Source organism: Frieseomelitta varia, unplaced genomic scaffold (genome assembly GCF_011392965.1).
Source record: "Frieseomelitta varia isolate USP_RPSP 00005682 unplaced genomic scaffold, Fvar_1.2 scaffold_544, whole genome shotgun sequence".
Taxonomy (NCBI): Eukaryota; Metazoa; Arthropoda; class Insecta; order Hymenoptera; family Apidae; genus Frieseomelitta; species Frieseomelitta varia.
Genome location: NW_025110306.1, coordinates 289,235 through 314,246, shown reverse-complemented (window position 1 = coordinate 314,246; position 25,012 = coordinate 289,235). Strand labels below are relative to the sequence as shown.

General features: G+C 36.1%; 2 protein-coding genes and 1 long non-coding RNA gene across 7 annotated transcripts; 1 reads left to right on the top strand and 2 right to left on the bottom strand.

Annotated features, from left to right (window-relative positions):
• Positions 1-565: 565 nt before the first annotated feature.
• On the top strand, positions 566-4,701 carry LOC122533636. The gene is made up of 7 exons (XM_043663543.1): positions 566-1,536; positions 1,610-2,021; positions 2,722-2,913; positions 3,618-3,760; positions 3,820-3,984; positions 4,054-4,214; positions 4,280-4,701. Exons 1-6 carry the CDS (start codon positions 1,166-1,168, stop codon positions 4,202-4,204), a joined length of 1,434 nt encoding a protein of 477 aa, XP_043519478.1. The 5' UTR covers positions 566-1,165; the 3' UTR covers positions 4,205-4,214; positions 4,280-4,701.
• On the bottom strand, positions 4,697-23,511 carry LOC122533632 (apoptosis-resistant E3 ubiquitin protein ligase 1). 5 transcript variants are annotated; one of them, XM_043663532.1, is made up of 16 exons: positions 23,352-23,511; positions 22,990-23,183; positions 10,373-10,529; positions 10,038-10,243; positions 9,731-9,930; positions 9,383-9,620; positions 9,116-9,285; positions 8,858-9,038; positions 8,571-8,782; positions 8,192-8,458; positions 8,024-8,099; positions 7,654-7,943; positions 7,451-7,576; positions 6,977-7,165; positions 6,625-6,887; positions 4,697-6,536 (listed from the first exon to the last, which is right to left on the bottom strand). In XM_043663532.1, the coding sequence occupies exons 2-16, from the start codon at positions 23,165-23,167 to the stop codon at positions 6,434-6,436; spliced, it is 2,856 nt and encodes a 951-aa protein (XP_043519467.1). In that variant the 5' UTR covers positions 23,168-23,183; positions 23,352-23,511; the 3' UTR covers positions 4,697-6,433. The 5 variants fall into 5 exon arrangements, with proteins under 5 accessions (XP_043519467.1, XP_043519470.1, XP_043519468.1 ...); XM_043663535.1 differs by lacking the exon at positions 23,352-23,511 and adding an exon at positions 12,552-12,756 and having other exon boundaries at positions 22,990-23,125; XM_043663533.1 differs by lacking the exons at positions 22,990-23,183; positions 23,352-23,511 and adding exons at positions 12,552-12,756; positions 18,499-19,335.
• On the bottom strand, positions 12,944-18,491 carry LOC122533637. The gene is made up of 2 exons (XR_006307752.1): positions 18,278-18,491; positions 12,944-18,230 (listed from the first exon to the last, which is right to left on the bottom strand). It is a non-coding gene; the product is annotated as an uncharacterized LOC122533637 (long non-coding RNA).
• Positions 23,512-25,012: the final 1,501 nt, after the last annotated feature.

The following is a 25,012-nucleotide window of genomic DNA, read 5'->3' as shown; positions in this document are numbered from 1 at the left end:
TCGTCGATCGCGCAAGTTCGTATACTCCGATGCTTTTATACTCACAACTTGCGGCTAACACTCGAGACAAGTGAACGCGTGTATATAATATATTAGGTTAGTTCCTCTCTTGAAATATATGTATAGATGACGTTTTTACATATCACATTTTATTCTCCTGATATTTTCCTGATGTTTTTTTTACGTTGTTTTTCTTATAGATTTCCTTGCATTAGATTTTTGAAATTGAAAATTATTAAACTAAATGTTGAACTCAGCGTTAAATTTAACGTTTTCTAACGTGAATATACTAATACTGAATCTAAAATAAATTCAATATTCAGCGAATTTATCAAGTAAATTAGTAAATTAAACTTCAGGGGCGTACGTTCTGCCTACCTAGGTACTTAATGCCCGATGACTCATGCAAACACGTCAAGTCTGTTTTATTATGTGACGCTGTATGGTGTTAGATAATCAGGAATTTATTCGATATTATAGAAAATAATAGTTATTTAAATTATTGTAAAATATAATTATTATCAAGTATTATTATATATTATTTATATTATCCAGTTAATTTATATTGTCGTTTATATTTAAAAATTCTTTCCTAATTAAAAATTCAATCCTAATTATCACCTTTTAAGAATATCTTCATAAATTATTTATTAAGTCATAATACTATGTTAATTTAAGCTTCTAAATCAGTTTTCGACGCGAACAAAATCGCTCGTGGTTTGCAATTGTGTTGTAGATCAGATCTATATATTATATAAGTTTTAATCGCCCCTTATCACAAATGTATTCAATTTATGCAGTTCTACGAAGTAGTGCGTTCAAAGCATATACACGACGTAATCTAAATATTACATTATATTGTTATATACTACATATTATACATATCATATTATGATAGTCGAAATAACACAAAAATAGGGGAAACGCATTCAAAATTGTAAATTAAGAAAAATACAAAATTGAAGGGGAGGGCATGTCATTTTGAGAAAAACTTTAGAAAATACGATCTTTTATTCTGTTAAAATTTTATCAGTGTTATTGTATACGCATTGTTATCAAGAGTGACGATGCTTTTCTGTTACTTTATTCACCCATTTCGTCTCCATGACAAGAATAAACAACATTGATAATTTTGTAAAGAGTTTACTCGTGAATTGCGAAAGTAATGCCAGAAATTGCGATCACTCCGAAAAGCTCGTCTTCCCTGAGCGTTTCAACAAGCTCAAGGGAAGAGCCGAATCAATTCTTCGCTAAGAAAAAGCTGACAAGATGCATGCAACATAAATTTCTAACATACTCGCAACTTCCCGTAAGATGCCAGAGACCCAATCGATATTATCGTCCTCCGAGGACTTCTTTCAGATTAGCCAATCTTGCAACAATTAAACATAAAACCACAATCAACACGACGAAAAGCTGCCCGGACAATTCAACATGCTCGATCTACCATGTTATTGATACATCACGTTGCAAAAAGAGTTTATCCATGATTGATTTTTCACCTTTGATAATGGATGCTGAAAATGGCGATCTTAGGTAAAGTTTATATATATATATGTAGAAAATTTGCAACAACTTAAAATTGAGTCATGATCATTTTGTGATTCAGATCAGACAGTAGTTCAACCGTAGAAAAATTCGAAGAGAATGATAAAATTAAGGAGATCATTGGCAACGAAATGGGGATCAGCGTCGGTATCAGGAAATGGATGGACGGGTTTGCCACCTCGGAATCGGAGCAAGCATATTCTCAATTCTTTCAAAATCCAAAGAAAGCAGCGACTTTAGTGTGTCATGTACTTATGTTGAACGCCTGGAGATGTAGGCGTAGTGATGTTCAATATCTTCGTGGCACGATCGACGATTTGAACCAGCGGATCGAACACTTGCATCTGCAAATCGTTGTACTGCGACGGCTACTCGACACGGAGAATAGCCGTGTTAGCAAACTGACTGGCGATGTTCATCGTGTCAAAATTCAGTTCGACGAAACGCTGAAAGAAAGGAATATCTTGAAATCGGTAATTTTTGTAACATTTATTCGAAGATCGACAAGGTTCACTAATTAATTAATTGAAAAACTAGAAAGAGTAGAAAGTATATGTTTACGTGTTCATAGCGTGGTAACATTGCACGGGCGAGGAATAAGAGCTCTATACACACTTAACATCTTGTGGACGATGAACATGAGAGTTCAATGACGTGTATCTAACTAGAGGGATGACGCTAGCATAAGAGCTCGCGACACGAGTTTTGGGGCACGCAATAATACAGTTACCGAAATGATAGCATGATTCTTGTTATTTCTTTGATACACAAGAATATTTTCTAAAGAAGTTTAATAGCTGCACTTGTTATTTTGTTATTGTTATTTTAACGAGATCTTCTTACTTTCTATTCGTTTGGAACTTGAAGACATTCTTGAAAAACAATTTCCATGGCTAACTATTCTAAAACCTTTTTATGATATTTATATGCTTATATAAAAGCGAGAATTTATTCTGTTTGGATGTAACAGCAATATGCGTCGTAGCGTTAGCATTAATTAGTATATACTATACAGGCAAGTGGAGAGTTGGCATTGGTCCAGCAGCTAATTGTGAAGCGAAAGAAGAAACTGTATCGCGACGACACCAACGTAGATGAAACTGGTTCTAGATTTACGAATGTTCAATTTAGCATCGAACATGCTTTCACAACTAGGTTACCGTTCTTTTGCAGGAAACAGTAAAAATGGAAGACGAGGTTAAACGTTTGACCGAACTTTCCGAGGAGAGGCTAGTTGCATCGGAAAATGTGCGAAACGAGTTGCTTACCGCGCGAAATCAACTTCGTGCGCTCGACGAACAAATGTCGAAGGATCGAGAAAAGCTGTTGAAATTACGAGAAGATAAGAAACTACTTCTGGAAAAGGCTAGATTTCTAAGTAGTCTATTATACTCTATAGACAAGATTTCATAATGAAGAGTAACGCTTACCACGAGTAACGCTTGCATACCATACCACTATAAAAATTGATTTCGCTCGATGACTCATTGTTGTGCTCGCTGGAGACGAGTCCACCAAGGGGGTGAATTCTCAGTTCAATGTAGATTTCTACTGTTTTCTATGAACGAATGACTCATTCGCTCACCCTTTCAAACTTAGAGAATGAAATCTTTAAAACGGCTGCAGGTTTAATTATCTAAAATCCTTGAGAAAATTTGCGTACTTCGAAAATTTCATTACTTTTATTTTTTCAACAAAAAAGTCTTTCCTTTGTTCGCTATTCCAATATTTATAGATCCCTGAGAGATTTAATAGCCCTAATAAGAAACTGATACACTTGTTAGGTAGGTCAATGCACGACAGGATATATGTGCTTCATAGTTGAGTCATATCTTTTTTGCTTCATCGGTGACTCAATATCGTGTAATACTCCTTCCTTACTAAGAAAACCGATCGATATTACCTGACCTATTAATTCCCATTTAGTATAGGGGTAAAACAGAAATCATGATATTGTTATTTTACATAAAGTAGTAATTTAAAATTTCGTAACAACGGATACTTGCATATCGATTCTTGTAGTGTTTGCTTGTTGAATATGTATTAGAGAAATGTAATGACTGTTTTAGGTGACTGCCAGTGAAACGTTAGCAAGTGAAAGAGGAATGAGAGCAGACAAAGCTGAGTCAGTCGTGGAGGATTTACAATTGAAACTCGCTACGCAGATTGCTCTGGTTGAATCTTCACAGGAACAGATAGAACGATGTTCAAAGTAAAATTATTAGCCTCGTCAGTATACACATCACTTTAATATAAACTCCGCACCTGTAGAGAGTTAAAAGCTAAAGAAGATGAAAAAATCAAGTTGCTAAAGCTTTTAAAATCGAGCGAAGATACGGGGAGAAATTTACACTTGCGAGCGATTTCTTTAGAAGCTCAGCTAGTTGATCGAGAGGTAGCTCTGGAACGCATGCAGGTCGCATACAATTCACAATTGTAAGTATCTTTATTTATTACTTACGAGTGAAAAATATTAGCTCAAAATTGGTCTGTGATTATTTTTAGAGCGGAATTGAATGAACTGAAAGAACGTTTAATACGTCAATCCCAAGAAGGGGGATGGAGTAGTAGAATGTTGCAAATAGCTGGTAGTGTTGTACGGGCGCCAAGAGCTATACTGCGCACTTTATTATCGGGTCCAGTGTCAGCTTCTTAAAGATAACTTGGTAAGTAAATCATCATTACTTGTTAATTACAAGAATGTAACGACTGCTTATTATTGAAATTTTAGTTGTTGTTGTTTGAGGATGACAGCCTCGTATTTTGAGTTTCATTTTGAAACGAAGGGTTTAAAAAGTGGAAGTTCAAGGGTGATGACGATGATTGTTTGATAAAAGAATGGAGAAAGGGAAGATTTTACGTTCAAGTTATGGAAGGTGAATTATCTATACTTGTCAAGAAATCAAAGAAGGCAAGAACAGTTTCAAAATAGCAAATTTTTGGGTACTCTTATTACTAAAATTATATTTTTTTTTATTTATATATATTTTTTTTATTCTTTATACTTTTTAATATCATGGACTTCATATGTAGTATTTTCGATCAAGAAGAGAAAAGCAATACCTCAAAATATTTAATGATATAGTATTATATTATATTCGCTGGAAATTATTCTACAAACTCAAGGATGAATAAATAAACGCAGATATCGTATGATTTTTTTTATCTATATTTTACACCTTTTTTTCGTGTAACATGATAAAGCGATAAAAATAAGATACCATCAGAATCGCTCAGTTTGTTACGAAAATTGATTTCTTCTTGTCGACACATTGCGACACATTGGCAAATACTTTTAAATAATCGATAAATACGTATGTATATACACATTTCATCCTAGTTGATCATGTTTTATATAATACTTGAACTCATATATCGTTTTAACCGTTCACCGTTTTAACGGAGATAAAATAAATATGTATAATAGAGCGATGCTAATGGTATATTATTTTTTTCAAAAACAGATTACAGTAGATCGTAAAATCTAAGGGTACGAGTGACACAAATACGACGTGTCTGATCACATTTCTCATTATTGTGTATTTAAGTACAAGATAAAATTGATTTTCGTTTTTTTGATAACAATATCGATTCAGTATACTTTCAGGCTTCAGCCAGTATAGTATAGATCCTTTATCATTTGAGGCTTTCGTACACAGCAAGTGAAGACACGGCACAAATTTCAATAGAAGATTCGTTCTTATTATCACAAAATCGTTCTATACTTGAGTGTATGTTGTTAGGTGTAATTTTATCTTTTCGCTAGTCGATCTAAAACATTTCTTATTACATATGTTAATTGTGACAACAAATAATGCTGTCCTACAATCTTGAAACTGGATTCGGTCGTACTCGTCAATTTACCACCTTATTCAATAATTTTTAATGAAATATGAAAATGAAGAAAAGCACAGTGTGCAGTTGAAGGGATTTCATGAAAGATATACGCAATAGTTAACAAAATTACAGTCATATTGCATCTATAATGAAATCTAAATCTATTCATTGACTGGTTGCATATAAATAACATGAATTTACAAAACGAAATAGTAATAAGAAAATATATTATTTTCCTTATTTATTGTGTGTTTCTAGTGCGAAGTAAAAAAAAAAGAAAAGAAAATACTGATTGGATACTGACGATTTTCTTAAATTTTACAATGCGTATGTTAACTTTAACTAAATCGGTAATTATAAAAGAATCATTGCATACTGATAAACTATGAAGAATATATCAAATCTGGTGGCTTGAGGAACGTGTAAGTACCTACTTTTATGAATAATAAAATTTACAACATTTTAAACTACAACAAACCTTGATACAACAAATTGAGCAACGATAGATGTTTCTTTAAGATTGCTCTTTGTATCACCTCTTTATAAAAACGTTACCACAAGCCAGTAAAAATATTAATATCGTCGTTTATGTTTTGAAATATATTGGATTGTTCATGATAGTCATTTGGCAGAACGCAAAAAGAATAATTTCAAAAATTCTATGTTTCGTTTATCAAAATATGCGGTAAATGTAGTTTTTTTACGTCTAGACTTTTAAATAAAACTGTAACAATAGTACAAGAAACAAAATAAACTTAATTGACTATGTTAACATATTCCTTACTGATGATGTAGCGTCATGAAAGATCGCTACTCATTAGCCGATGTCGCAATGTGCGCGTCATTAATAAAGGCTATGATGAAAATAATTGTAGAAGGTGACTCAGAAAGTATAGAACGTTTAATTTGAATGTTAAATAAGTATGTTATATGCACAAACTATTAATTAAGTTAATGTATAAAAGTAGTATCATCGGTTATTGAGGAAACTCGCCGGTAAGGAATGTGTTGATAATACAACAAATAAAATAACTTAATTTTAGTCTCTTTAAATCATACCGAAACCTTCGGTACCTTCACTAATCGCTAATAATAAAGCTCGCTCGAAGTGATCGTAACATTCGTAATCCGGTAAGCAGAGCTGATTGAAGCTGCAACAATATTTAAATAATTATTATTCTTTGAAAATTACTATTGTTTAATTACTTGAAAGTTATTTATGTTGGAACATTCAACTACCAAGTATGTGCTGTAGGCAAGTTAGCAAAAGTTGGTGCTGCTGTAATTTGAAATCGTGGACTCAGTTGTTGAAATCCACCAGGTGGTAATTGCGAACAACCTGTAGTAAATTGTAATAACCGGGCCATCTCTTCCTGCGTGAAGTTGCTAACTGCAGTCCAAAACCAATCAAGAACTCGAAGAAATTCTGGAGAACTTCCGTTCGCTATATGGTGCGCACGTAGATCTGCGACACTGTATTCACCAGTTCCACATAATAATAGCTATAATAAATATGAATGTAAAATAAATATTAATTTGAATGGAAAAATAAATATTAATTTAAAGATAGGATTAAAAGATATTTATATACTTCAAGTTCGTTCTCATCAAAAATCCCCAAAAGATTATCGGGAATGAGTTCGTTCAACCCCCTTAGAAAATGTTCCACTTCGTTTCGTATAGAACTAGCGAGTCTGTGTTGCGCAAGCGCGTCCAAATAACGCAATTTCGTTTCGTTCGTTACACGAATCTTACTGCCTCCAGGTATTAATTCAGCTACCTACAATAAATATATTTAGAGCGAATGATATAAACATATTGTTCATTTGTTGCAGTAATGATAAAACTCAAAAATTACATTTTAAGAAAAACGAGTTTGAATATTGACGTTTTTGTTGCAGTGTCACACAAGTTCTTATAATAATATTAACACATATAAAATATATAAAACTCTATCAATAAAAAGTACAACCAATAACATTTTTCTGTATCAATAACTCAAATTTCAAATTATATCATTATTGCAGCAAAAAAGCGATATCATAATAAACGATTATAATCTGACTTTTAGTAATTGACCATCTTTATCATATTCTTCTTCAACAAAATAAAGTTCCATTTCTTCAACATCATTTTCTAGAATATACTTTATCTTGCTCAGATATAAGTCTGGATCATCCTGCTCGAAATACTATACGGAACATAAAAACATAAATAGGTTGTTACAATTCTATTTTGATATAATAGGTTGATAATAAGCAATTATACCTTATAATGCACTCTGAGGCCTATGATTTGCGCAAGAAATGATCTTGTAAATCTTGCACGTACTAACTGTCGATAGGAACCACCAAGAGCGGATTCGTATAGGCATTTGCCCACGATTCTTCCAGCAAACTCGTAATGTTTTAATTTGAGATGCGAAGGCCGTTTACTGTTAGGATGAACTAGTGCTTGTTGTGATTCTCCAAAGGATGCAAATAAGCCATTTCCTGAATCGAACAGTGATGCACAAATTAACTCGAACCATTCCCGTCGAACACCACCCCAATCGACGCCTGAAATCAAATACCAAATGTTACCATTAAATATTATTTATTTTTAAATAAATACAAATATTTTTACAGATGAAACGTACCTTGTTCACCTTGAAAGCTTATTTCAAAATTTCTGCACCAGTCACTTACAGAAAATCCTTTGGTAGCTTTCATAGACTTAAGGGAAAAAATCGTGATAAATTTGAGTGAAGTTAAATTATATTAATTAATATTTATATTAATTAACATATTAATTAATTAACACTTACCGATTCTAGCAATTTGTCTCGTTGAACTTTCATCGAAAGCTTTTCGTGATAATGTTTTTGATGGTGCTTTCGTACTTCGTGATAAAAGAAGTCTTGTTTGTCAGCAAAAGTTTCACTTCCTCCTATGTTCTTCAACAGAAACAACGTAAATGTAGCGGCTATTATATCTCGATATAAAGAAATTAATTCAACGGGTGGCTGGCATCCATCGTCGATAGAAAAAGAATCGTAGCCTTCGTATTGATTATTTGAACAATCAAAATGGAACTGAAAAATAATACATTTATACATATAATTGTACATGTTCAATGTAATACTAAATAATACATATAATCTGTATAAAAAAACTAATGTTTCTTTCATGTGAATTTTTGCTTACTTTAGTTGACGGACAAAGTCTAAATGTAACAAGCCTTTTCGGAATAATTCTTAGCAAGTATTCTTTAATAGTAAGCTGCTTAGGCGAAATGAAACAGACAACTTTTTTCGGCTTCGAGAATTTCTCGCCTTGCATCCCCAAAAGTTTTGCGGCATAACAAATATTGGGATCCTTCGAGGCCACGTTATTGTGTACCATTCTAGCAACATCACCTACGCTAACAAATATAAACACTGTAAAAAATAAAACTTCATTAACAATATGATTTCAAAAAGTATCTTACGTACTCTCGAGTACAATGATGTCGAAGTCACCGTTGTGTAGCTGTAGCCCTCCTAAACTAACCGTCGCGTGATAACAGTTACCCTTCGGGAAACTGACTTTTAAACGAATCCTTTGATTCGGAGAGTCGTACTCAAGTTGTATGTTACAATTCACAATGGCCGACTTATCTACCGAACTACCAATCTGTAATTAAAACAACAGATAATGAAGTCAACTGCAATAACGTAAGTATCCTTCGATCATAACGGTATTAAACTTGCCTGAGTAATATTAACTTGGTAACCTTCTGTAGGCTTATCCCCGGGTCCAAATATGCACAGATTATCATATTCGTCTCGAGGTTCTATTGTCATAGAGTGTGCAACTCCGGCTGTACAAACTACTGTCGAACTTTGCCGCACAAAGATGGTCTTATTTGGATCCGGTGGACCTAAAAATCAAATCAAACGCGACTCTATAATAGCGCACAGTTCTTCCTCGCAAAAGTAAATGTAAATACGTTTAATACGTTTATCGCGTGAACATACCGGGAAGAAAATTTTTAAGAAACGGACTACCGTAAACGTGACACGAACCAATAAGTACGGCTATTCGATATTGTCCAGCATGGCGGACAGTAAACTTCACAACTGCAATATTCGCAGCTAAGGGGTCGGTGCCTCCCAATTCTATCAGGGTAGCTACTCTTCGTGTACCTTCTGTGACTTCAACGATTAAATTGTCTTTGTCACAAATTGGATACGGTTGGCCATTACGTTGATAAAACTATAAAGTTTGAAGTTATTGTTCAATAATAACAAAATTTTTTAACAAGTTTCACTACCAGCAGTTTGTTACTTTATCTAAATATGCATTTAGCAAGCCCTATTACGTACCTTCACTACAAACGTCATAGTTCCTCCAACGAGCTGCGGTTCATCCCATGCAAAATGAACTCGGCAATTGCTCGGCAACAAATATTTTCCAGTCACATATTGCAACAGGGAATGCTTCGCCTCTGGTGCCAGAGCTGGCTGTGTCATAGCAGCCAGTGTCACTAACCCTGCCACTGACACAGAAACTACCAACATTCCACCTGCAAGGCATGAAAGGAAGAAAGTTATTTCCCTAAAAGTTTCTAAAATTCGCATTCGCGTTATGCAGCCGAACTATTTATGAAAAACAAAGGGGAGGAAATTATACCCCATGTCCAAGCGTCTTGATGTTGGCTATTTTTTACAACAGCGCTCCACAAATCAGCCTTGAGGGTTTCTAAATCCTCCTTTGAGGTAGGCAGCATCTGCCTGGCCTGGGTCCATCGCGGTAGATCCTTGCCAAGAGCTGCTCGTGCCGCATTATCCTCTACCCAATACACGTCCTCCAGAGACATCACCTCCATCTGCATTAACCTGACGACACGAAAGTACGTCTACTTCGACTTTTTTTTTTTTCTCGCGGAAAGTCGCAATGCAAATAACAGTTTTCGATTGTTTTTCAAAAGAAATCAACAGAATCATGCAAGCTGAAATTCTGCTCACTTTTGGTAATGACTGTGCAAGCCATGGTCCGTCAACCATTGGCGTAAAACGAGCCTTTGTTGCAACAAACGTGCAGCGCGTTGCAATCGTTCCTCGTCTTGCGCTGGCAGTTGCGGTAACGCGTCCACTTCGCCGCAGCTCGCAAGGGATGAGATACCTGTAACATTTGAATCGTTTTCTTTTTCTTCTTCGACGCTGACATTCACTGGGGAAAAAAAGGAGAAAAAGAATTGTCAGGAATTCGTTGCATCGAGTTACATCGGGAAACCGCCTATTAGACGAACAGAGATAGCTATTTTTTTTTTTTTTAATTAGAGATCCATAGGAATTCAGCGATAGCACCGAGTATCGTGGAGAACGACAGGAAGCAAGACCTGATAAGTCGAAACGCGATGACAAGTTGATTCCTTCGTCTATCCGTTTTCATTGCGTCGTCATCAGTCGTAAAACTGTCGAACTGTGTTGTTAACCATATTAAAATGCGCCGTACGTCGTTCTCCGTTATTCTGTTGTGCATTCTCAAGTGTATCGGATTCGTGCTTGCGATATGCACCGTGGGCAAGCATGAAGGAGGTGAGGCAAACTCTTTCACTTCGACCGCGTTAAATTTTCGATTGACCCGATGGCGGGCTTGGAAAAATTAGAACACGAACAAATCCTTATCTTCTTCTTGAGTGTGTCTTTTATTCAAGGAGGAGATAGAGGAACGCAAATTTCACGATTATGAAAATTGCTAAATGTAACGATATCATTGCACGCAGGGCCAGCCGATCGTTTACAATGCTCGAACGTCACTCTGCAAACAATTTCCAATCAAACGACGGACATATCTGCTTTATTGGTCTTCAACTCGAACTTGCGGTACATCACGCAACGTGCCTTTGCCAAATATGCAAGACATTTGCACTCGCTGAACATATACAATTGCCATGTACACCACATTCATGCGGATGCGTTCGACGCCCTATCTAGTTTAAAGAAACTCAGTCTCCCCAGCAACAACATTACACAAGTGAAGGAACCGTGGTTCAAGGATCTGGTGTACTTGGAACAGTTGGACCTGTCGTTCAATCAAATCGAGAAAATCGAGCCGGCAGTTTTTGAGAGACTGCCGCTGCTGAAACGATTTGACATCAGGGAGAATCGCCTGATGTGTTTGGATCCGCTGGCATTGCCGGGCGGTATCGATAAACTATATTTCTTCGGGAACCCTCTGACTTTCAAATGTCGAGGAAAGGTAAGATGCGCCACGTTGACGTAACGCGCGTTCAAAGAATTCAGAAATTCTATTCGGTTATTCCACGGATACAGATTGCATTGTCGCGAAGCGAATGTTGCTGAATTCGGTTTATGTATTGATTCGGAAATTACAGCTGACTCTATGGATGCGAGACCACGGGGTAAGCTACAAAACCGAGGAGAACGAGAAGCAAGCGTGGTTGGATAAGCTGCTTTGGCTCTGCGCCATCGGCGACGCGAACGTGGCCAAATCAGAAGTCCTGATGAAAGAATGCGTTATTCTAAATTTATTCAATCAGCTTCGTACAGGCCTGAGCACTGCGGAATCGTATCCTTTGACCGTGGACTGTGCTAGTGAGAGGGATCGTTTGACGAATTGTATAATCACGGAGGCACAGGCATTTCGTTCGATCACTAATGGAAACGTGATCAAGAAACTACTCCTTTACATCCGTCAAGCAAAGTCCGACGTTTAAAAATAACTATACAATAATTATAATTCCTATCGATGATTGAAATAAATTGTAAAGTCTCCAGTTAATGAGTTGAATTACGAACGCGAGTTGATTTCAATTGTAAAAGAACAATTGTGTAACGTTACGTTGCGTAAAGCTTGAATATTAAGAAAAGAAAAAAAAAAAAAAGAAAGAAAAATAGAAGAAGTGTGAACTCGAGCCTTCATTCGTACAAGCAAGGAATACTTATTTCATGAAGATTAACCAGACAGTGCGGAATTAAGATCCGGTGCAAACCAGCGGTTGCGGCAAACAGTCGGAGCGGCGGCAACCTGTCGTTAGAAGGACAGAGGAATAAAGTTCTTTTGTCTCGCTGAAAGAAAGATAAGAGAATTTTATATTTCTGTTCTTCCAATGACGATCTATCGCAATCGCTCGTCTACACCGGGGTCTGAAGGTGATTTTCGAGGAGAGGCTTTACTTACCAGAAGAAGCGCTACCGCTGGGTCGTAACGACATACCGATGGACGATATCTCGTCGGCAAAGAAATCTTTGTCGCGTTGTCCATCTCGGCAGCCTCGATTTTTGTCCGGCATAATTCCTCCACGGTGTTCCTGGCTCCTCGACTTTTACCGACTACGAAGCATTCTTTCGTTCACCGTCGCATCGCTCGCTCGTCACGAGGTCATCTTCTCGAAACATTATTATACCAGCGTTTTATCACCATACCCATACTCGGCTTCACGTTTGGGAAACTTTAATAATTCGCGCGACTCGAAATCTACTCGGGGTTCCTGTCTCTCGTGAAAAGCGCGCAATAAATCTAAACCGATGCATTGTGCGGACGAACAATGAAACGCTCTGTCCTCTATTATCGCCATGTCAGCGGCGAAGTGTACAATGTGATTGCGATAATTGAAAGACGGACAGCTATTGCCAATTGCGCAGAACGTGACAGGTTTGTCAAGGATTAACATTCCACCCGATGTACAAACACGTAGTGATTTTTCACAACTAAAACAATTACGCGTAGAACGGCAGGAATAATGGAGGGCTTGTACCAAGAGGTGAACGTTGGAAAAGCATTAATCATTCCTGCACAGGTAAAACCACCGGTTTGCATCGTGCTTTGCTAATAATACGCAATTAATTTCAATTGCCAGTCGGGCGAAAGGTACAGGTAGTTTTTTTACGGGAAGTAAAGTACGGGAAGTTTTTACGAAACTGTTCGCACATAGAAAGAAAGAGTGGAGGGTATAGAGAAGAAAAATGATAGACCGTTGGGATATCTGCTTGCTAACGTAAAATGAAATGATAAGGAAAAGCTCCGTTTCCGAGCGTGGTCATGAATATTCAAAGGGAGATACGGAGAATTCGACTTAGCGCTGCTTTCGCGTGGATCGACTTTGAAAAGATTTCGTGTCACCAAGTTCAAGGATTAAGCTCGTCCGGTCGTGTGCGGAGCAATCGAAACAGCGAAGAGGGGAGGGCGGGGGAAAGGGCCAAACTCCGCGAGATATTTCGATGCGGAGTGTATGCATTTGCCGGCGTTGACCCAGATCCGTGGAACTCGATTCAAATAAAGAGATTGATAGCAGTTTCGGCGGATTCCTCGCTATCTCTGTGTGCTTTCAAGCCGGTCGATTAACGATGCCAATTAAACAACGCTGGATCGATAGGGCAGTAGCAGCAGCTGCGATTTAATCAACGACAACGAAACGTTACTATGAATTAAACGATTCCGAAAGCAGGTCAAGAGTCCACCCGAGGTCAAACTGGGGTTATCGTACCCGTGTTCCCCGCGTTCATCTCGTTTCCCTTGCACAATTTATCGGCAACCAACATGCACCGCGCCAATTGCTATCGATAAATGATCGTAAAAAGGACGAAACGCCGGGTTCAAGTGATCGTTCCTCGAGAAATACTCCGAGTCGAAACGAGACGATTATCGATTTTTTATGCACGTGTGTCTCTCGCTTTCTTCCATTTTCGTTGAATCGAAATTCAATCGCGATGCGCGCCCGAAATACATCGGCTTTTTTTTTCCGCGTAAAATGATGCAATAGCCGATGCAATAACACGAAGCTTCGAGATTACATTGGCTATCGGAGAGTGGGCAACAAAAGCGCGTCAACCGGTTCAATCGAGTTTATGACAATTACCAAGATTTAAACTCTCTTCCTTCTCCTCTCCTTTCCTTTCAAACAAAAAAGAGGAGAAAAAAGAAAAGAAAAGAAAAGAAAAGAAAAGAAAAAACGTTTACAGACTGTTTCATCCGCAGAACATTATAGAACTTCGAGGGATAAGTGTTCCATTAAGCGAGGCCATCAAAGCCCTCGAGCAGCAACGTTTTAAAGGTGCAAGAAGGATGTGGTACGTTTCTCACGTATCTCTTCGTCTTCCTCTTTCTTCCCGGAGGCTGTGGCCGAGGCGAGAAATACACGTGGGAAAGGAAAAGAAGAAGAAGAAGAAGAAGAAGAAGAAGAAGAAGAAAAAAGAAAATGTAGTACGGTGCAATAAAAGAATCAACCGCGTAGCACACGGCAAGCTCGCGTGGACTCTTGACCTTTTCGAACGGATATCCTTCACTGGCATTACTTCGTGCTAACGATCCTTTCGGTAGTAAGAGAGGGTGGCAGTGGGGTTGGAGCAGCGGTAGGAGGCGGCGGTGGTGGGCAGGGAAAACCAGGGCATACGTATGTCATACATTCTCATGATTATGCACGAGAGGGTTGTCAGTATTATAAAGGTAGGACAGATCGATTCCAACGTTTGCTATTGCACGCTTTTGTGTCTAACGTTAACCGCGGACGCGATATATATGTACACGGTTCTCTGGAGTCGCTGAGGAGCAAGGAGGAGATTTCGTTTCAATCTGTTTAATTTGTTAACTTGTGAATTTCGCCTCGTCCTCCTCCTTCTTCTCTTATTTCAGAATATTTCGAAAGCGATACCACGGGCATCGAACAGATATTGATGATACCAGTTTTATCTAATATCGTTTATACCTTGGTATCCTACCACGTTAATGAAATCCTTACACTGCGCCCCCGTTAGTTGAACAGTAGCGCGATTCTGTTTGTAATTACGAGCTCTCTTTACGTGCTTTTGCTTTTTTTTCTTAAACGTAAGGTCTGAGCAATAAGTTTCGTTGAAAGGAACGTTTTCCGAGAACCTTAGCCTTGTAAGAGAACTCAGATGAAAGGATGCGGAATCGTGAATATTCTCCCGCGAGAGTATATATGTATATGTATATACCAATGAGCGATTGTTTCCCTAGAGGCAACCGTGCATCTACATAAACACTTCTTTTTTCAGCATAAGTAATGACGTGAATGGCATAAGTAATGACTAAAGAATTAATTTAAAAGATAAAATCGACGAAATAACAAAGAAACACAATTCGTCGGTTTATTCGCGTGCTGATTAATTCTTTGTGTCACGGTAAAACATAAATTAATGTCCCAAATTTGCTTGTTACATGGGAGACAAAAAATAACACTGCTAAAGTAGCGCTAATTTATTGTACGGTTGGTTTACATTTACATGATTCATCAAAGCAAGAAATAATTCTCCTCGCAGGAACTTTCTCCACGAGGTATGTTTCATGAAATTCAGTGCTCCGAAAAATATATAGTGCATGCTATTAAAAATATAAATTTTTAATTAAAAGCAATATTTCACTTACTTAAACAAAAAGAGGTGAGCATGCATGCAATATAAATCCTTGTGATTCATTTATGCGAGTTTTTATCGAGCGATATGTTTGCTTGTACATTTCATCATATTCCCATTCCTAATTTACATTTCATTTACAATTCTCTGTAGTGCGCAATCAAGTTTAGCGGAATGGTTTCTGATCGTTTCAATTTTATGTAACCTTACAGCCTCGTGCATAAATAATCGGACACTTAGTGCAATTGCATTAAAAGTTTAATAAATCTTGTTTTCATTTTTAATAAATAACTGATGTTTTATAAAATCTGTATAAACCTTTTCAATGTAATTAGAAAGATTATAATCGGACTAAAATTTCAACAAGGTCATTCCGCAGAGTCTTCCGCTCCCTATTATAATTATCATAAATATTAACTATTCTTTTCATCAATATGTATCAACTATATACGTAAGATTAAATTAAAAAGATTCATTTGAATTATATTTTATATTACAATAATTTAAAAATGTAGAAATACTGTTATGTTAATTCGTATTACTAATACTCTTTTTTTTTTTTACGCGCGCGATTATGCGGTAAAAATCTAGATAGGTATTTAAAACATGAGACGTAGTTACGTGATCTTGATTTCTCGTTTTTTTTTGTTTTTTTTTCTACATTACAGTAGAGTTGGGTAAAAAATCAATCAACGATTAACGATTACATTTTTCTAATAATCTTTAATCTCAATTAACGATTGTATTCGAGTTTTTGTTGATAATCATAAATAACGATTAAATTCTTATTTTAATCATTAACTGTTATTAACGATTAAGTTCCTTTCAATTTTAATCGCCAGTTGAATGCTTCGTTAACGATTAACTGCTGAAATTCTTTTTATAATGAAATTAGCATTTTCTATATCTTCTTGTGTAGAGATATGATGAAGCATCTATAAATGCAATATGAACAATAAAATAATATTAATGCATAATGCGAAATAAAGTTTTTCATTGTTGCTTGTTTATTTAGTAAATTTTGAAGTTGAAAATAAAACATACTCTCGACAGTATAAACCAGAAATATATCTATTATTTTATTATTAATATGTTTTATCGCGTTAAACTAATAACTTAAGCGTTGACACTTTATTACGATTTCAAAATATTTTACTTTAAATGAAATTATAACCAAACTAATTAATAATTGACGATTAACATTATTAATCGATTAAACGACGATTAGCCGACTTTCTAACGATTAAGTCCTAAGCATTAATCAATCGATCAAACTAAAAATTTAATCGATTAATGCCCAACTCTAATGGGCAAACCAATTTGATCTTTTTAAAAATATTCTTGTGGGAAATTTCTTTTCGCGGAGAAACGTCGAAAGGTTAAGGTTAGCCAAAAGGATCGATACTTTTCTCATCGACGTTTGTTTGTGTGCAATGTAGATACTTGCACGCGACAACGACATCGATTTCGCGCGCGATCAATATTCCTACATTAACACACGTTTTTACTAATTTTGCCAGCCGACCGATGAAACTCGATCAATTTGCCAATCGACCGATTCGATCCATCATTTTGTGTATCCTTATTATTTTACGTGACCGTAGATTCAATTTACAAAGAAATTTACAAAATCTCGCATCGTATATTCATAAAAGCGGCTGATGATTTATGCCGCGGACGTCCGAAATTTTCGTCCCGATTCATTACTTTCGAACAATACAGCTGCGGAAAGTGGTCTATGATAAATTACACCGTGGAGAGTGAAAAGAACCGCCGGTTAGAAGATCATTTCTCGACGTCAGAGCCATCCGCCGTCGATTCTGGCGGTGCAACGAGTAATCAGTGACTGCAACGTTTCGAAATTTTCTACAATATCGTATTTAACGATATTCCATTTTCTCGACTGTATAGGTATAAAAGATCGTATCGCGTATAAGGGAAAAGAAGGGAGCTTGTCAGAGACTTGAGAATTCAATTTCCTTCGCGCTAGTTTCGTTCGAATTTCAAGAATTCAGCGGAAGGTATTGGCGTCGACGTCGAACCGATAAAACGCATTATCGGTGAAATTCTTCTCGGCTTGAATGTTCATAGGGAAACTGGCATAACACTAGTTCAAAGTGTCGCAATGCAGGACGCGTTCGCTATGCTCTAGGCGATCTGTGACTTTCGGAATGTCCGGATAGTGTGACGACGTGGCGTGCAAACTTTCAAGATTGCAAGTGACGTCAATGTCTTTTGTGATAGGAGGCATCTCGTGACCTCTTGTGGTCTCGAGTAGCAAAGTTTTCAAATGGCTCGTAACACCTACGCGATCAAACGAGAGTTTTAAAAAAGCGTGAAAAGCTTCTCTCAAGACGAGTCCTTGGACCGTGTTGCCTTTCTGTCAAAGAATATAGTAAGTTCGTTTAATCTTCCGTGAAACGCAACAATCTCTGTTTTAAGAAAATTACGTTAAACCTTAAGCAAATGTCGACGACTGCGATCGAAACTAATGCCTTTAATCAAGGAAAAGTGGTTAACTTAATTTGCAATTACACATGCAATTAGGATCGAGCAGTTCGTTAAGTAGCGCAAACAGAGATGAAAAATGAGACTGAGATGAGAAAGTGATTAGAAAATGATTAATAATTTAAATATCGACATATAGCAATAATCGTGGCATAAAGTAAAATGATAACTCTAGTGCCTTTGACATTTGTCGTATTGTCGAATGGCAAAACGAATATCATCGGAATGAGAAGAAGAAGTGCACTTACGGATTCGAATCGAACTTTCTGTCTCGTCACCTGAAGACTGTTTTCCCGCTGGAGAGTTGGTTTCGTGGCAGCTCGAAGCTCGCAACGAAAAATCGCGACGCTAGCAAAAAGGAGGAAGCAGTGTGTGCAATTAGATCGGCTTCGAAAATGTAGTTCTCGGGGCACAAACGAAATCGTACCCTTTTCGCAACAGGAGTGTCGTTTTCGCACTTGTTTACGATATTAATTATGAATTTGCTACTTGCTGTCTACGAGGCTGAGAGAAATTATGGGAGAAGGGTCAAGCATCGACAGAGAGCGAAAAGTGGCTTAGCGGAAGTCTAATGTACGGTGTGTTTAAGGTTTAATGTTTAATGTACGCCTCCAAGTCAGAGTACAGACGGGGGTGCGACGAGGGAGGAGGGCGAAAGGAGAGTGGGAGGTAAAGGAACGGCTAAAGTGGTCAAGGGGTGATAAACGCGAGGATTTCTACGACCGACTCAACGCGTCTACTAAGGATCAAACGGGCCAGTGTGTCAAAGGCTCGATGAACGCGCGAACATCCGAGGCTCGTTTACGGTTTCACCGTTCACAAGTGCTCCGTTTGTATGGTGATTCATGCGTACGCGCCCTTTGGCAGCGCGCATAATGCTCACGTCGTTTGATTCGCGATTAAACGAGTCCGCGAGAATTTTCGAAGGTGCTGGAGGAAGCTTTGGTCGAGCGAGTAGTCTCGATGCCCGGCAGTATCTCGAGAGCGAGATGTGACCTGACGACCCGCCCGCGCGGACTCACGCTAGACGACTGCATGCGATACGATTACGCTGCCAGAGCCACCCTCTGCCACCCGTTCGGTACTCCCACCAGGTTCCGACCACGCCAAACAAGCCGATCGTCTTCCTGTCCTTCACGTTTCTCCATTCTTCTACCGACAGCATCACCAAGTCGTCCGTCTTACTTTTACTTTTGCCATTGACTTTCCCATCCTACCACTTACAGGGACCACAATCAGCTTTAGCAATTGTAAAATCACAGTCTCGAATGTTTCGAGAATTATACTACTAGGAAATAAGCATTTGAGAAAAATTGGAAATTGGAATGGAGTTGGACACGTGAATCCATTGTAAATTTCATCGAAGCATAAGTACAACGATCCATTGACTCGAAAAAACATCGATTACCTCGGCTTTTTTAAAGAAAGAATTTTTTTTCGAAAGAATTGATGAGATTCGAATTTATCATTAGATTTTGGATATTGCATACCCTGAATTTTTCTAAAAATTACAGTCCATTTGTTGTAATACGTAAGCATAAAGAAGTGCTCTTGTCCATACTGGACGCTCTTGAAAATCATTTACTTTCGGATGATCTATGATCGATGAGGAATCCGAAGCGAGTGAAGCAACTATCGGAGGAGGAAATGAGGAGAGAGGACCATCTATTTACTAATTGAACGAAATCGCATTTTTACTCTGGACAAGTCAATCATGCTTTCTGCTGTGTCAACAGAATTCGGCATTTAAAGTGTTCTTAAAATATCTCCTCGCGGTTAAAGTTTAAAATGATCAAATGAGCACAAAATTTAATGTGTAAAAGATCAGTACAGCTGTTAACCCTTTGAGTGCTGTGGGCGCATATATGCGTTGGCAAAAGTCATCAGCATGGATTATGGGCGCATATATACGTTTATCAATTTTTTCATTTTCAAACGAAGTATAATTATAATCATTTTTATATAAGATGAATATATGTGTATTCCTTAGCAACAAAACAGATGACTGTTTCTATTAGTCTTTTTTTTTCGCAAAGAGTCTTGCAGAAGTTGTGATTGTTGCAATGACATAGCATATCAATGCAGTGTATAATTTATTATATATATCAAATTCAAATATTTAGATTCTTTAATATAATTTCAAGTTAAAATATATTTTACATTTTAATGTTTTTAATAAAATAATTAATTTTCGAAAATAACTTCCTTGTATTATTTAATTTGGCGTACCGGGATTATAACTTAACTGCGCCTTGCGTATTCAGTCAACATAGTTCACGTTAGCAAAAAAAGTATTCCATCCCCAGCGATCGCAATCGCCGTCCACACGAATGACTTCTGCCGGAAGTAGTCAGTACTCTAAGGGTTAAATTTGTATGTATTATATGACGAATCAACAGAGAAGTGTCATTAATTTAATTGAACAAATTATTTGGATGGCAGCAAGTTTCATTTAAGATGAAGTGTTTAACGTCATGACATTTATTATTATATCAATTATAAGTATTTGGACGTTAGAATTTTGCCATTTACTGATCGACGATGGCTTCCGGATCAGTGGGAACATACAGTTTGGAAAAAAATAAAAATGGTCATATATATACGAAAAAGTTTACTTTCGAAGGGATGAGAACAAGAACAACATCCCCACCTCGTTGACCCAAAGTACAAATAGCGCGCAGTGACATTGCCGCAGCTGAGAACTTCGTATCTATTCGTTCGTTCCACCAATAAAGAGGTACAAAAGCCTAGCATCGAAGGGAAGTGCGCGCAAGCGCTAATATCTTTGGCACCAACCAGGGCCAAAACGATAAAAGTTTGAACATTGACGCAGATTTATCAGTTTGTCTCGCTACAGCTTCCGAATCTGATAAAAAGGACAAGCGGAGAAACGAGCTAAGTAAGATGAAAAAGCTGAAGTTGAACACATACCAATAATTCATCAACATATATATGTATATATAAACATTCTTTGTCAATAATATTTTATCTAAGAAATTTTCTTATTTTTCATCTGACGGACGTTTATGAACATTTAGTTTGTAGATTACGTAGTTAAGAAAGAACATTCGTAATTAATTATTCATTGATCGCGCGTAGAATTTAAAATAAATTATGCATAAAATTTAAATTACTGTTTGAGATGTAATAAAATGTGACCGGAACCGATATGAACGGAATGTGTTATTAATGAATCGATAGGTCGATTCTAACATACAGAATAAATCTTTGCAACGCGGACAAAACAGTACATTATTTTAATCAAAATAATATGTCACAATTTTTGAAAAAATGATATATATTTTATAATTATAGGACTGAACATATATTATTAATTGTCACGTATAAAATTTGATATCTGATTCTACACTGCGTTTTAAATTTAAATATTATGTATTTTTCTGCAAAACCAACTATTTTAACTTATATTCTTTTGCGCATCCATTAGATTTTTGTAGTGTATAAAAAAGTTGGTGAAAAAACTTTCGTAGCACGTAGTATTCATTAAACAAGCAAAAAAGTCTTAAACATAATCTATTCATTTCGGCGTTACGAGGTGTTTTTTCAATAGCATTTCCTATACGGAATATTTTTAATATACCTTCTGTTTATTTCAACACACACTTCGGCACGTTTTCTCATAGAAGCATTCATATACACACGTTGAAACATCTCCGGTATTTCTCTTACTTCTTGACAGTAATTTTCGATTCATTGTGTCAATTCATTTATCTGCAATTTCGGAATTTTATAGCTGAAGAATGTAATATTGAAACGTAAACATTGTATGTAATATTAAAGAATCATACATATCACATATTTATTTATATACTATTAGGACTGCATTTGTTTTTCTTTCAATAGATTCTAGATAAATACAGAATAGAATCTATTATTCTTACGAAGACTTTTTTTACTTGTTATGATAAGTACTATGTGCTGCCAACGTTTTTCTCCAACTTTTATGTACGCTCTATATAATATATTGCGTACGGTACACAATATATACACAATATATAACAATTGTATTATCTTTCATTTATTAAAATTAAATTATCATTGATTATTTTATAACTTTCTTAATAATTTACATATTTATATATACGTATATATATACGTCCGCTGTAAGCATACATTTTTCGAACATGTATACACATATGTATATGTTCTTCGTGAGGACTGAATACTGTTCAAGTACGTATATAAATATATATACATGTATATATACATATGTTCTTTGGAGCGAAAGAATTGATGAATTTTGAAGCATAATTTCATTCCTAATGAATAACGTTTGTACGAGCGAAGGCTCTCTATGTTCATTATTATACAATTAATATACTTCGAAAATTTGACTCAATTTACGAACAATTGATAAATATGTAAAGGAAACTGACTATATATATATATCAAACAATGAATTTCTACGAGAATGAAACTACTGTATGGATTTAAAGAATTGGGTCTAAGGATTTGCCAAAGAAAATGAATGACAATGTATTATAATTTCATCGATTATTGTGTTCAACACCGTTTGATTTGATTTACTTTAAATCCATAAACATAATTTTTAACCCAGGGTTATTTACGTAATCGTAAAATGACAATTGTAATCATAGTTTGAAAACTAAAAACTCCTTTTGTTTATAGATCATCTAATGAATGTCATCTGTCATGTAATACATAATATGAGAGTTATAAAATAATCGAACTGGAAATGTAATTAAAAGAATTCTGACCTTTTGTTTTGAAAAGTGATCGGTATTGTTTCAATCCAATTTCGGCAAGCCATTGATCTGCTTCGGTGAGATCCCCGTTGTTTCCATTTCCGGTGGCAAGCATCAGAAGTTTGCCAAGAGACAATATCATCGTAAGGGCCAGGAATACCCCTGATAATACAGTCGACCATCGTGCCATTTCCTGACGAGTGCATCTTTAAAACGAAAATTGATACATCATATTGACATACCGAATGTATTCATACATAATACGTAGTTAATAGGTTAAGTATGATTGAGAATTGAGGTTATGTTACCATGGTGTTTGTAAACAAACTATATCGAGGAATGTAACTAGCGGTACTTTAAATTAAACAGCTTACCACATTTTCATAGAGCTAATAATCGGTATATGATACGATTGACAAAATCGTGCTTGCCCAGTTTTACGTTTTAAGAACTTAAGAACGAGGATAACTGTAGATGGAGTGACAGGTGAACAACACTATAACTTCCTAGGGACTTTGTGCGCCGGTCTTTTAATGAACAGACTGAAAATCAATTTTAAATCGCTTCCTTAACGATAGTCGATATCATAGACGATTATCACTAGACCTTCTTACCATTTTCGTGTCACATCCTGTCATATCGACTTAGGCAAATATTGCACTATTGGTGATAGAAATTCAAATCAAAAAATATGGACAGTGTTGCTGTTTCGGCATCGAAAATTATTTATTGAATTGAATCCGGTGATAATTAAGAATTATACTTTAGTTTCACAGAACTATTTATTTGAACAAGAGAACAAAATAAAATAAAATTTTGTCATCTATGCTAATCTGATGGAAACCCGAAGCTAGAAAAGGCTGAGAAATATCGACAATTACCTAACTGTCGTCTAATCTAAAATATCGTTAATGTTTGGTAAAGAGTAATCATCATGAAGTGTTTCATCGTTTAACTTTCTGAAGTCAACTATCACGCGTACCGGATGCATCTTTGGTATAACCCATAAGGGAGAATTGTACGATGAGTTACTCTCTTCGATAATTCCTTTATCTAACATTTCGTTAGTTTGTTTATCGACTTTGTTCTTATGTGATTCAGAATATCTATAATTTTCTGTACTTATGAGCAAGTTATCAATAGTTTCTATGGAAATGTAGTTTGAAGCAATTCGTTACCGGATAAATGAAAGATATCTTTATATGTTTTTATTATATTCCAAATTTCACTTTTATCTTTTTCGTTAATATGATCCAACGAATGTTTTCTTTTAATAAATTTAAACGTTTTTTTGTTTCATTAATGTATGTTTCTTGTGGTTGATGTTTCGTATGTAATATAACGTTTTTGTCTTCTATAATGATCTTAGTGTGTTGTTGAAAAAGGTATAGAGAAGCCTACTAATCCATCGAAAGGTATAGGGAAATTATTTGGAACTATGTCAAAATACTCTTCCTTGTATATTGCATTTAACGAGATTTTATATAGATTGTCGGATATACTTCTAACTTCTGTATTATACGGTTCGACAAAAAAACAGCTTCAGCAGCACAGTTCATTTCAAAACAGCGTCTTTTTTTTGATAAGTTGATTGTGGTGCCAGTGTCTATAAGAAATTTTTGTTCCTGTTGAAAATTCGAGTTCGATTGTTAATTCGTTATCGTTTTACGCTATGTAAGTGTCTCGAAAATTTGTGTTATTTCGATAGTTAGAGGCATAGTGATTACCCTGACATTTGTGACACATTACATGGAGAGGAATTGTTGATTGTACAAAAAAAAATCTAGAATAATAGGATTGATTTCTATGATTCGTATGTGGACAGTTTGAGGCATAATGATTGCTCCATCCCACATTATGTCGTGAATATTTTTCTGTCAATCTGTGGAAAACACTTCGTTTGCGTTTGAAGGTGTATATATATATGTATGTTTATACCTCGTTTGTACCTGGTATAACACAATATATACAATTGACAACACTGTAACAGATAATTTTCCTCAACTACCTTGTATTGTTTTGTTTGACATAGTTC

What these genes read in the sequence shown, in the direction of transcription:
- LOC122533632 (XM_043663532.1), bottom strand. Translation starts at nt 23,167, where the DNA reads ATGGCACGATGGTCGACTGTATTATCAGGGGTATTCCTGGCCCTTACG. An exon ending in AAGCTTTCAAGGTGAACAAG is followed by an intron (nt 7,944 to 8,023) that starts GTACGTTTCATC and finishes ATTTGATTTCAG; the next exon opens with GCGTCGATTGGGGTGGTGTT. An exon ending in AAGATGGTCAATTACTAAAA is followed by an intron (nt 7,166 to 7,450) that starts GTCAGATTATAA and finishes TATTTATTGTAG; the next exon opens with GTAGCTGAATTAATACCTGG.
- LOC122533636 (XM_043663543.1), top strand. Translation starts at nt 1,166, where the DNA reads ATGCCAGAAATTGCGATCACTCCGAAAAGCTCGTCTTCCCTGAGCGTT. An exon ending in AAAGGAATATCTTGAAATCG is followed by an intron (nt 2,022 to 2,721) that starts GTAATTTTTGTA and finishes GTTCTTTTGCAG; the next exon opens with GAAACAGTAAAAATGGAAGA. An exon ending in CAGATAGAACGATGTTCAAA is followed by an intron (nt 3,761 to 3,819) that starts GTAAAATTATTA and finishes CCGCACCTGTAG; the next exon opens with AGAGTTAAAAGCTAAAGAAG.